At 38.1% G+C, this 14,036-nt stretch overlaps 1 protein-coding gene across 2 annotated transcripts in view; it reads right to left on the bottom strand.

The window, feature by feature from the left end:
- megf11 (multiple EGF-like-domains 11) overlaps positions 1–14,036 on the bottom strand; it is a 155,222-nt gene that overhangs the window by 86,933 nt on the left and 54,253 nt on the right. For both annotated transcript variants that reach the window (XM_055174098.2, XM_055174099.2), the window contains exon 6: positions 13,467–13,559. In XM_055174098.2, coding sequence (XP_055030073.2) covers positions 13,467–13,559 — 93 coding nt within the window. The remainder of the gene's footprint in view (positions 1–13,466; positions 13,560–14,036) is intronic.

The raw sequence follows: 14,036 nt of genomic DNA, 5'->3' as shown, positions 1-14,036 counted from the left end.
AGCCCTCATTTGAGAAAGTCGCTGACTGTGTTCTGAGACAATAGCGCTGTTATCAACAACATGCAATATGGAAATAACCACGGCAGAGAAATGCGCAAGCTACAATAGGCCGTATGGGACATTACTCTAAAATTAATTGTGCTTGAAAACAACAAAAGGCTTACGTACAAAACTGTGTTCAGGGCTAAGTTAAACAATACCACAGGGGCAGTTTTTGTGTATATATATGTATACATGGAGAAGATTTTTTCCTAGCTAATTAATAAGTGAGAACAGTAGGAAGTGGTCACATGGCCACCTCCAACGGTAACCATTACAATCACTACCGCAGTGATTTATACAACCAATTTACAGTATATAAAAACACATCATCTATCAATGCTCTAATCAGGGAGTAACACTCACACCCTAAATCCACTAACGCAACGATGACAAAAGATTGCAGCAAACTTCCTTCAAGGAGAACCATTTCTTTTGTTTTGACTTTTAGTGCCCATTATATTTTTATTCCGTCCTCATCCTCCTGTGAAGAGTTCAGAGAGTTTGGGGTCACTTACAGAGCACCAACAAACAGCAGCCCCATTCTCTTGCTTTTAACAACAGACACACACAGCGGCGGCCATAACCGAGCAGGCTGCAAAGCTCGAGGGTCTGCGACGCACGTACACCTGGGCAGTGTTGATCCGAGGAGAACAGGGAGGTCTCTGAGTGAGGCGTGCTCCCTCGCCACCTCTCGCAGCGTGCTTTGATTCTTCAAAGTCAGAGGGAAAGTCTGTATCGATGGTAATATCCCAAAGTTGCAGCTTTTGACCGTGACAAGCACACTGCTGGGCTTTTTGAGGAAAACCGAATAATCACATTCATACGGCAATATAATGAGGTATCCCGCTGATTGAGTTTTGTTTTTCCTCCAGCACAGTATAAATGATTTGTGCTTACAGATGAGCTACATCAGTTGTCATTCTGTGTTTGGAATTTAAAATGACTAGCGATCATGTCTAGACTCTTTTGTCTGTCATTGCTTTTGCAAGCACAGAGCTAAGCACTAAAGACGTTTTCCCACGTGTACAGTTGGATTAGTTTGGACTGATATTGGTACAAACTGGCTGGTAACAAAGATATGCTTTTAAGCACCATGTTTTATATTTTGTAAGCTGTCAATGGGGCAGTATCATTTTTAAAAGTACACCTTTGTACCTACAGAGTTCATCTTAGTACATTAGAAGTACATATTGGTACCAAATGTATATACTGTATATAGTTACTAGCCTTTATAAAGGTCCTAATATACCTTTTAGGTACAGATGTTTTGGTACCAATATGTACATTAGAGGTACTAATATGCACTCTTGGTACCAATATGTATCGATGCTAAGATAAACTCTTTAAGTGCAAAGGTGTACTTATAAAAATGGTACTGCCCCACTGACAATTTTTTTGAATTTTTTTTGTGACAGTGTACACAATGCCATAGAAGAACCATTTTTGGCTGTTGGGTTCCATAAAGAACCTTTAATATTACGAAAAGGTGAGAAAGAAATGGTTCTTTTAAACAATATTTGTTTTTTGGAGAACGAAAAATGCATCACTGTGATGAGCCTTTTATACTTTTAAGAGTGTAGAAGGAAATTACAAAGATTCATGTATAATGTCTAACTCTATGACACTAATTTCTAATTATAAATGATTTATTATATAAATCCTAACGCTGTCAAAAGATTAATCGCGATTAATCGCATACAAAATAAAAGTTTGTTTTTGCATAATATATGTGTGTGCACTGTGAGTATTTGACACATCAGCATTTATATCAGTAAGGGGATTTCTAAGTGGGCTATTGACACAAAATTTCCACCAGATGTAGCATCAAGCCAAATATTGGATTCATACAAAGACATCAGAATATTTAAGTATACAAGTTGAGTCATAATAAGGGAATAAGTATTGAACACACTTTATTTAATACTTTGTAGAAAAGCCTTTGTTGGTGATTACAGCTTCTAGACGCCTCTTGTATAGAGAGACCAGTCGTCTGCATTGCTCAGGAGTGATTCTGGCCCATTCTTCCACACAAATAGTCTTTAAATCTTGAAGGTTCCTTGGGCCTCTCTTATGAACTTTGATCTTCAGTTCTCTCCATAGATTTTCTATGGGATTTAGGTCAGGTGATTGACTGACCACTTCATTGTTTCCTTGTCCACCCTCTTTTCATTTTCAAATTTTTGGTAGATGGCAGCACATTTTTATCCAGAATGTCCCGGTACATTTCTCCATTCATCCTGCCTTCAATTATATGAAGTCTGCCAGTACCACTTGCTGAAAAGCAGCCACAAACCATGATGTTTCCAACGCCAAACTTAACTGTTGGTATGGTGTTCTTGGGGTAGTGGGCAGTGCCATTTCTTCTCCAAACATGGTGTGTAGAATGACATCTGACCTTAATATAGTCTCCCAATAGGCCACAGGCTTCTCCAAATAGTCTTTCGCAAACTTTAACCGAGCCTCAACATGCTTTTTGTCTTGCGTGGTGAGCGTGCATGGATGCCATGGCAGTTCAATGCATTGCTTATAGTTTTCTTTGAAACAACAGTACCTGCTGATGCAAGGTCTTCCTGAAGTTCTGCCCGAGTGGTTCTTGGCTCTCCTGATTCTTTGGACTCCTCGGACAGGGATCTTACGTGGAGCACCTGATTGTAGCCGGTTTATGGTGAAGTGATGCTCTTTCCGTTTCCGGATAATTGCCCCCGCAGTGCTCACAGAAACATTCAGCATTCTGGAAATGCACCTATAACCATTCCCCCATTCAACGATAAGATTACGAAGATCTTGAGAGAGTTCTTTGCTTTTACATTATAAAGTCTTTCCTGTGTGTATCCTGGGTAATGAGAAGCCTTTATAGGCCATCAATTAGGACTAAAGCACCTGATATCAATTAGTACTGATAGGGGGAAGGGTGTCTCTCTCAATACTGACAAATTACAGGTGATCTCCTGGCTTTCTGTGCCATTTCGCACCTTGTTCTCTTCATGTGTTCAATATTTATTCCCTGTGTCATTTCACTTTATTTATTATGACTCAACTTGTATACTTAAATGTTCTGATTTCTTTGTATGAATTCAATATTTGGCTTAATGGCTACATCTGGTGGAAATTTTGTGTATATATTTAGATTTTAATATATTTTATTTTATATATAAATTTAAAAATATATTCATAAATAACATGTTGTTTATGTGTGTGTTTATATTATAATTACACACAATACACATGCAAATATTTTATGCAAACACTCATTTTTATTTTGTATGCCATTTATAAATAAATTTAGCTGTAAATAATAACATGGTGACTTAAGTAATAATTTTTAATAGAGATGCACCAAAATGAAAAATTTCCACGAATAGCCGATTATTCAGATTGATACAGTATTTGCCTATACCGATACCTGATTTGAATGAGCAAAACAATGCTCAATACATCACAAAAACCAAATGTTTTCATGTTATAAAAAATCACACTACAGTAACAACTGGTATGATATGGAAAGTCACAGTTCTGTCAACAGGCTCTGGGCCAAAAACCCATCACTATTGTGGAGTTCTGATGTATATCACCAAACCATGGGCAAAACACTAGGCATATGGCAGAAAAAATAAAAATATATAAATGCCAACTTATTTACTCTTCGGCAGTCCCACACATATACATAAAACAAAGGCAGTAAAGCCCTTATGAGCATGGGCTGAGAGCACTTCCTGGTGCCGAGCGTCTGTATTTGGAGCTTTTAAAAGCACAGTGCGTCGAGATTAAAGGAGGCAAAGAGAGAAGTGAGGGATGAGAGAATGATTTATTTAACCGCTCTGTAGATGACAGAGAAGAGTGGAAGGGAATGTGTCCTTCCTCCTCATCAACTTCTTGCCCTCTCTTGAACACTGCCTATATGTCGTCCATTTTTAAGATGTTTGTTCCTTCTGTGTAAATTTCTATTTCAATCTTCCTTCTCCACTCTAATCGCACCATCCATCTGTCTCCTTTAATTCAATTCACTTTAAGCTCAGCTTAGGTGCGTTCAAGTCTCCAACTCGGGAGTTTCTCTCTCTCTCTTTCTGACAGCGTATGATGTCAACAAACTCATGTGGCTCAGGAATGGCACCATCTGTTTGAGGGCCTCTGATGATAAATGAGGTGTCGCGAGCAGGTGAGCCTCCAGGCCCCTGGCGACCCCTTGCTTTCCATTTCTTTTCCCTACAAATACCAGCATGTTTCTTTCTCACCCCGTGCTAATGTAGAAAAATTGGCTCTGAAAACTCTTCCCAGAATAACTGCTATTAGAAGTCATTAGTTGCAAAACTCTTGTCATCATCTGACTCATCAAAACAGACAATCCATGGGACCACAGCACTTATTTACCTATCAGAAATTAATCATTTGAATAGCAGTGTACCTGTTGAAAAAAGATAAGGAGAGCATGCAAACAAAATAATAGCTAATGCTTATCTTCCGTACAGACGGCGATCAGACATAAACTGTCACTCTTAAACCTCTTATTTTCACAAAAAATAAAATCTTTCTTTTTGGTTTCCAATAGAGCATGTTGTCATGACATTCAAGGTGCCATAGCATCTTACAGTACAATAATATTCTGCAATGCCAATCTAACTGTGTGCCACTCTACATTGGTAATGTAGGAAAATATATATCATGATATATTGTGTAACTTGACAAAGAATCTCATTATCACTACTGAACAAATGATACAAAACTTTGCAAAAAATATTTTATGTTTACTAGAGTTTTATCTTAAATGTTTGAAGTTTGGAAAGCGGTGCTTTCTCAAAAGGTCAAGACAGTCAAAACAATTGACATTTGAAAAAATATTGTGAAATATGCCGGCGGACAAAAAATCTGAAGATTATAAATGTCCACTCAGGAAAAAGCAGTAGCGACATAAAAAGCATCATAAAACAGGTAAAACATATAGGTACGTGTGTCTTTCTTTCAAAATGTTATTTTAGAATCAGTGCAATCTATATTTCTAAACACGGACGTCTGTTCGATTTTTCAGATTTTTTTGCAGTGAAAATATGTGTTCGCCGTGTCATGTAATCCTATATGCAACACACTGAAGAAAATTATTCATTCACTTTACTCAATTTTTTAAGGTAAGTGGTTGCAATCAATTAATTTAAGCTACATTTAAACAAAAGTTTTTTATTTTATTTTGCTTTACTAATCTTTTTTGTTTAAATGTAGCTTAAATAAATTGATTGCAACCACTTACCTTAAAAAAATTGAGTAAATTGAATGAATCATTTTTTCAGTGTGCAGGCATCATGTAAAAATATGTGCCTGCTGCAAATGCATCGAAAGGGTTTATGATAAAAGCGACGCACGTGTTTGCTCGATACTTCCTTTAAACTCATGTGTAATCAGAGTTAAGCGTTAAACAAATGTCTTACATGTATCGCGTGAACCCGAGCATCTCTTTTATCATAAACCCTTTTGACACGTCTGCAGCAGGCACATATTTTGACATGACGTGTGATGCATATAGGATCACATGACACGGCGAACACATATTTTTAAATCTTATCCGATTTAAAAAATGTGAGAGACCACAAACACACATTTTGAATTTCTGCCTCCTCGGAAGAGAAGTCACGGCACGCCACTGCCGTGACGTCACCCATATTTTCTGAAGAGCATTTTTAAAGCCCAAAGCTGGCGAAGCCTGACATCGCCATCTTGGCAGTGCGTCACTCGCGTATAACCGAAAAATGGCCAAAGAGGTGGAACGTGGCCTTGTTTCTGAAATTACACCCACCTAGCTTAACAGTAGTGATAGCAGTGGTGCTTCACCTGTCACTCAGGTGGCATCGCCCTTAATTATGCAGAACTTTAAGGCTTAATATCATTTAAACAGATAAGGTACAAAAAAAGTTGTCAGTTGTCATGAAGGGCAAAATTAGCTATAGACCAAAAACACTTTTTGTACCAGGCTGTAAACATATTTACTTCTACTGTAAAGTTGCACTGTAAAAAAAATAATTTTACAGGCAATTGTCTGTCTTAGTTTTTTGGTTATACACTGAAAATCTGTTGTTTTACAGATATTTTCTGTAATTTAATGTTTTACATTTTTAACAGACAATTCATAGTATTTAATTTTTGTTTTGACAATTATTTTGTGTAAAAAGACAGGCTTCAATTTTTACAGATAAATGGTAAATGTTCTGCATTTCTATAGCGCTTTCAACAGACCCATGGCCTTTCAAAGCGCGTTACATGTTGCCTCACATTCACCCATTCATACACCGACGGCGGTGTCAGCCATGCAAGTGCCTCGACACCTGGTCAGGTAGATCCGGGGATTGAACAACCAACTTGCCGGTTTGTATACATGAACCACTGAGCCATAATTTAAGGAACTGGCTTTACTGTACAGTACAATGAACTTTGTGAGTTCTGTACTCAAACCTGTAAAAAGTTAATTAAACTTAAATGTTTTATGTGTGTTCAACAATTTAATATAAAAATAAAATGAGTCAAAGAACGCAGCAAATTTTATGTATTACTAAAAAAAATTTTTTTACGTAATTTGTCTGTAAACTCTGCTGCCAGACTTTTTACCGTTTTTTTTTTTACAGATTTTTTGTACAGAGTGGGCTTTTTTAACATGGGGGTCTACGGTATTGACTACCTTCTCTAGCTGACTGTGAAATGGAGTACTAACATTTCTCTCCTGTTAAAAAAAACATTCACTCAAATATTTCTCTTCACGTTAAGTTGATACTTAAGCAAGAAGATACTACCTGTTGGTACTGAAATATAAGAGGGATCTCCAAGTCTCTTGAGCTTTGAAAGAGCAAGCTCTCGTTGACGGCAAGCTAAAGAACTGAAAGTTCTGGCAAAGTAGCTCTGCAGCACCTGACACATCAAATAAATACAAATCTATTACGCAACATTCATTCGCATCTAAGAATGATCAATATCAAATGGAGAAATCTATTCTAGAGAAACTTCTCCGGAAACACACCAACCTTAACATTCCCTTCGGTCCCATCAAAAGTTTCTAAGCTTATCAAAATCCTGTTGCCAACTCAGTGGAAATAAATTTGACACAGGAATTTTTAATAGACAGAGTACGAGACTGTTAATGCACAATGTGACTGTAATGAATCTCTGTATATGAGCGTAATTCAGATTAGCACAAAAGCCTTTATGCCTCCGATCACCTTGAGGTGACTTTTTGCACCTGAAGCCTCCAGCATGATACAAGGTTATATCGTGTCATTGCAGTATGACAGATGTGATGACTGCATTGTCTTACAGCAATGGCAGATTGACCTCAGCAGGAACTAACTGACAGCCCCTTTATATTCACCTCCCTCCCCCCCACACTCTTCTCATTCCTTCATTTCATTTTTATCCCCTCATCCTGGTTTTAAGCTCCACCTTTCAGTTTTCATTTCTGACCCAAATAGCGGGCTCCTGGTGGGTGCTCCAATAACGCTGCCCAGCCTCTTTGATGCCGCTCCAGAGCGTCAGGGCAAAGCCCATCACTTTGACTCTAAAGCTCCAAAGCCACCAAAAAGCAGCTCTGCTTTTCATAACCATATCATCCCCATTGCTTAGCATTATCCTATACACTCCACTCATTCAGCAGACCTGTGATACTCAGCTTTATTTTACTCTCATACCCCCTCAATGACTTTAACAGCAAACATTTCAGTCTGTGACCCAAAAGCTATGATTGCGATTAACGATCTATGAATATTTGTCTCTGTTAGCTAGCCGGATCCTAAATGTGATGACAGATTCACCCCAGGGCCAGGAGAGCTTCCCATTGCTCATCCATGAAAGAGAAAGAGAGAGAATATACCATGAATGGCAAAAAATGATTCACCATTTATGTACGAGTGAAAAAAGGGGTCAGATTTAATTTAAAAATTGGCTCTCATTCCTCATTTCTACAGATGAAAGCTCATAAATGAAAAAGCCTGGCTTGACGCCCGGTATGGAAATATAAAAGTTATGAATAATGCTTCTGTCTCAATCACCAGGTCTGTTTTAATAAGGTGGATTAGTACAGAACAGCACCTGCTCAAAAGAATACGCAATCTTTAGCCAGAGACACTCAGAGGGATGGGTGGTGGGGTGTTTTTTATGTATCAGAGGTGGATTCCTTTCCTCTGCCCCCTTAGGAGAAACCTTGTTAGGGTCTGCGAGTGGATTGTTTTGTAGGAAATCAGTCTGGGTCATTAGCAGCATCCATGGCTGCACCTCCTCCACTGCATCCAGTTCCTCCGGAAGCTAGTGATTTACAGACTGTTGGTAATCATGAAATGGCTCCTTTGGTAATGAAAATGCCCATAGATCCATACACAGCCTTTTGCAACCATCATTCACTTGTAAATATACGTGGCATAAAGTGACCAACTACCAAGCCGTACAGTGTCACACCACCAAAAATTCAACGAACCATGGACAGAAAAAACTGTGTCCAGGCGTGATGTGACAAGTTCACAGCGAGTAATACAAAACTGCAGCAAATCGTGAAAGAATCAATCAGAAATGTCTGTTGTACAGTTAGCTGGATTTTAAAGTGCCCATATTATAAAAAACTAACCTTTTCTGGGTTTTGGGGTGTTCATTTGTGTCTCTGATGCTCCCACACGCATACAAACTTGGAAAAAAATCCATCCATGCTGTTTTGAGTGAGATACACATTTCTGAATGTCCTTTGCCTTGAGTCTCAGATTACATGAGTTCAAACTCAGTGCCGTTGTGACGTAACTAGCCGTTTCGTCACATCCTGTTTGAATTTTCCCACCGACCACCCCACTTGCAGGTCTCCACCCACCAGTTAGCTAGAGAGCACAGAGCAGTCACTTCGCTGTTATCCTCTATACTGTTATCATGTCTCACTGAAATAATAGCGCTATTTGGATATTATGGATTATACTCCCACCTACTTTTAAGAACAAAGTTTTAACGCGTGTTTATTGGAACCTAAAGAGTAATCTTATATACAGTGTGTTACGACGCAAATAGTCCTCAGATTGTAGCCAAGATGTTCATGCGAAATCTGATGTAAACAACAGATTATGTATCTATATTTCACGGATTATACGCATTTGTGGACAAAAATGGTCATTGGATTTTATTGGACATTCATGGATTATTCACACATCTGAAACAGACTTGATTCGATTCGCGATCGTTATATCAACAAAAAAGGTAAGAAGTCACGTTATATTTTGCATGTTGTCATCTTCTGTCACAAAATACTACATTTATGATGCTAGAGCATCTGTATCTCAAAACAGAGACCATACATTGATGCTAATAAATTATACCTTTTAAATGTTTAAAAATGTGAATATTATTGTTTGTAGACAGTAGGCTATATAGATATTTTTGCAGGCTAGATAGAAAAAATATTTAACGGCTTTATTTTACAATTCTACATGAACTAAGTAATAGTGCTTTGCCAAACTAAAGTGTTTTGCCAAACTAACAGAGACCGGGCCTTACCGACCTGGCTTTTCTGACGAGGCTAATGTACCCCCGAGTCTCTATCACTTTCCCATGATACGGTCCGGACCTCCCGCTAGCTTCTAGCAATTAGCCGGCAAAAAAAAGTGTTTTAATGGCATGTAAGTAAATTTTTTCATTATGTTTTTTTTTTGGTTTCTGAGTTAGGTGTGTAAGATACCAAAAACAAAGTTATGTCATCTTAATCAGTGTCTTGTTGACTAAAACAAATATATTTTCACCCTGCGGGGATACAGTAGTTGTAACACTGTGTTACAACTAACCCCTCAGCACTTATGCTGTGTTTACACCAACCGCGTTTCAGGCGTCAAAATCACGTCTACCGCGCCTAGTTTGCCACTTGAAAAGTTTGCATGCGGAGAACGCAAAAGGCAAAATCCACTTCTTGTGGGAGGGGCAAGTGCTATGAGGTTATCTGATGTTGATGTGCATTTATCGAGAGAGTTACCGGTTTGTATTTGGTAACCTTACTATAGGGGGGAAATAAACGGCGCGGGTCGATAAACGTCACGTGACTCAAAAGTGAAATGTGTATTTCAACTTACCAGGTTGCCCAATGTCCTCACTGACACTCTTCCAAGCAAGGTCCTTTTTTTCCTGTCTCTATAGAAATAAGAACTTGTGTCGTATAGCTCCTGGTGACTGCTTACGGACAATATCAAGCGTTCCATCAGGTTGAATGAGTCCGGGCGGGGCGTCAGCCGGAAATTTGCGTCAAATGCAAAATGCACAAAACGCACCATGCGCGCGCACTGCGCCAAGCACTCAATTCGCGCCATTCGCATTAACTAGACGCGCGAATGAGGCGGAATTGCGTCTTACGCGCCGCGCCAAACGCCTCATTCGCGCCGCGAGACCTCCAGATGCGCGTCAACAAGTCTTCACATTGACCTATTATAGAAATCACTTGCGCTTAACGCCTCTACCGCTGCTGGTGTAAACGCAGCATTACAAAATGAAAACTGCTAACGTTAACATAGTTCTTGCCGTTGTTTTAAATACACTACACACTAATGATTGCTGGCTGACAACAAAATAAATGTGCCTGTCTTTTCAAAAATGGTTTGTCAAAATTTATTTTTGTTCATATCTTTAATATTGATTGAATAAGGTCATGTCAAAGATTTAAATCATAATGACATTAATGGCTAAAGTCAGACTTTGATTTTAATTATGTCAGAATTGGATTTTAAGACTTTAGTATGGTTTTTACAGACTGGGTCACACATAAAAATGTTTTTTTTGTTATAATTCTGCTGCTTTTTCTCAAATATTTAGACATTTGTATCCATTTACTGTATAATTGAACTATGGTTAGATGAGGGACGAATAGTGTAGATACATGTCTATTATACACAGATATATAAACAATATCCACTTTAAGTATATAGACAAAATAGTATTAAAATATTTGCCTGCAAACTTAATATTTAGCAAGTGTTACAACTAACCCCCTGCCTGTTACAATTAACCCCACCTATGGGGTAAGTTGTAACGTTTGTACTTCTGTCACATTTGGTGTAATTGTCCAAGAATGGTAAGTAATAGAAACAAACTTCAAATGGTCATTTGTAGCAGAGATGTGTGTGTTGCTTGTGTGAAAATATAATGAATCAAACTCAAATATTTTTTTAATGATTGAGCCAAAACCAAAAAGCGTTAGGTTGTGCCCCGCTCTCTCCTAAAGGTTTGCTTTCCTGCTGTTCGTTGAAACTACAGAGGTATGGTTTGTTGTCCCTCCTGCCTTCAGGTTCCTCACAACATATAAATATTAAACAAGTCAATATCACTTTCTCTCTCAATCACTAGCTTGTTTTCTCTTTTTCATTCTGCAGATTCTTAAGCTATCACCATTCAGTTGATTAGATTGAATATTGATGGTTTCCCATTTTGTCCCTTAACGTCTCAGCCACAGAGGTAAAGGTCTGTGTACCAATTCATCCTGTAGATCCAATGACAGACGGTTTTTCACATGCAGCCTGATTCCACCATGTGCACTACTTTTAATTATGAAGACCAATTTCACCAAATACTGGTCCATCTTTCCATTCATCCATCAACCTAGCAACCCACCCATCTATTCATTCATTCATTTGTCCATCTATTATCCATCACCCGGACCAGCTTTGTATTTAGTAGGGCGACAACAGCTAATCAATGAAACCAATAAAAATTGATATTGATAATAGTCAACAACCAATTTCATTATAGATTACTTGCTTTTTATGAAGTGCGCGGAAAGCATTTCTGTGAAAATGATTTTCATTTAAAAAATGGCACAGGGTAAGCTGCAGTGCAAAGTATAAAATGAACATGCTTTCCAAGGGAAGGGAGCACTTATGTACTTTACAGTACATAGCACTTTGAAGAAGGCCAAAGGAATTTAGTTTTATGTGCCAATGTCAAGTGATTTGATAAAGTGCTTGTGCATTTCAACATGTCAAACTGGTTCTTACAAAAGCATACTGCATAATTTTTTATTTGAGCAATACATTTGTGCACAATGTTAAAAGGGGTGGTTCAATAGTATTTCATGCATTCTGACTTATTAACACAGTTATAGAGTTGTTTCCTCGTGCTAAACGTAGGCAACGTGTCAAAAAGCAGTTGGGCATGTTACAGAGCATTTCTGTGCCGAATGCACTTCGCCAGGGTACGTACAATTTTCGGAAAGTTGACGCTGAGGTTTCAGGGGTTTCTATATGTATCACTTCTTTTTATGGGCACTTCCACCGGAAAACCCCGCCCACCCATCAATCAGCGGGAGACGCTAGAAATTACAAACATCACATCACGTGACACAGCTTTGTTTCGTTTCAAAACTCAACAATGGCACGAAAGAAGAAGTGTGTTTTTGGATGAAAGGAGAAAAAAAACAGCCTTATGGAAACAGGGGATATAGTTTATTGCGATAGATTAATCTCGTACAAAATAAAAGTAATTTTTTGCATAACATATGAGTTTGTGCTGTGTGTAATTATTATGAATATATAAATACACACACATTCATGTATGTATTTAAGAAACATTTACATTTGTATATATATTTATTTATATTTTATAGATTCTAAATTATAAATAAATAAATAAACGATATTTAAATAAAACATTTCTTAAATTTATATACATGTACGTGTGTGTGTGTGTGTGTGTGTGTGTGTGTGTGTGTGTGTGTGTGTGTGTGTGTGTGTGTGTGTGTGTGTGTGTGTGTGTGTGTGTAAATATACATAATATTTACATACATCACAAACTCATTTATTATGCAAAAAAATACTTTTATTTTGTATGAGATTAATCTAGATTAATCTATGCCCAGCCCTAATATATTTACAGTATGCCAAAAATCATTAGGATATCAAATTAAAGATCATGTTCCATGAAGATATTTTGTAAATTGCCGTAAATATATCAAAAACGTATTTATCATTAATCAATATGTGTTGCTAAGGACTTTATTTGGACAATTTTAAAGGCAATTTTCTAAATATTTTATTTTGCCAACTCAGATTCCAGATTATAAAATAGTTGTATCTCCCCCAAATATCGCCCTATCCTAACAAACAATAAATCAACGGAAAACGTATTTATTCATGATGTATAAATCTCAAATTTAAATAAAAAACCATAATGACACAATGGTCCAGGGTCACATGTCATCTCTCACAACTTTACCACAAGGGGTTAACCTCAGACTGTCCTCCATGATTTCCAGGTATCAGGATATTACTTTGCTAGTCATGTATAGTCATAACACCATAAAGCCAGGCAGTGTAACAGAGGCGTTAAGTGAGAAACACAGCAACTTTGCAGTGGCGTCTAGGGATTGGTGCAGCCATTAACTATGTGAGAGTGAGAGGACCTTAATGAAGTGAACTGTGCTCTCAGAGTTAATGAGAGAGTGAACTCACCACTGGAGCAGTCCAGTCCTCCCCAACCTGGTTCACACTGGCACGTATCCGGAGATACACAACGACCATGGGCACACTCCTCGGTACATCGAGCTATCAGATAGAGAGAGAGAAAGAAAGCTTTAAATATGATAGTAGTAGACAAAACATGCTATTAATGGACTTTGCAGACGATGTAACATGTTTGAGATACGGTGACTACAGGATGTGGATCAGGATGCAGTACAGACGTGGTAACCTTGAGCCTCCCGCAAGGCATAATTTAGCCGCCCCAAAATGTGCTGATATGGCGGATGACCAGACTGGTAATTTTCAAAAAACACTTTGCGTCCCTACCACAGGTGGTGGAAAGAAATCAAAGCCTTTCGTACGACTGCACCTTTAAAACATTCCCTCCGACGACACGCTGAACACTAAACGATTTCCTAAGAGATTGAGTCCTTGGTCTACATCTCAGTTTATCACATGAACCGGTTGTTCTGTGCAAATCGAGCAGACGTAAGCAGGCACAGCCGCAAGGAAACAAGCTGTAAATCCCTCCAAATTTGATCAGCCTGCACTTTGCCACAG

Source organism: Misgurnus anguillicaudatus, chromosome 15 (genome assembly GCF_027580225.2).
Source record: "Misgurnus anguillicaudatus chromosome 15, ASM2758022v2, whole genome shotgun sequence".
In the NCBI taxonomy this organism is placed as follows: domain Eukaryota; kingdom Metazoa; phylum Chordata; class Actinopteri; order Cypriniformes; family Cobitidae; genus Misgurnus; species Misgurnus anguillicaudatus.
Note: the sequence above shows the minus strand (reverse complement) of the source record. Positions and strands in the feature narration are given on the sequence as shown.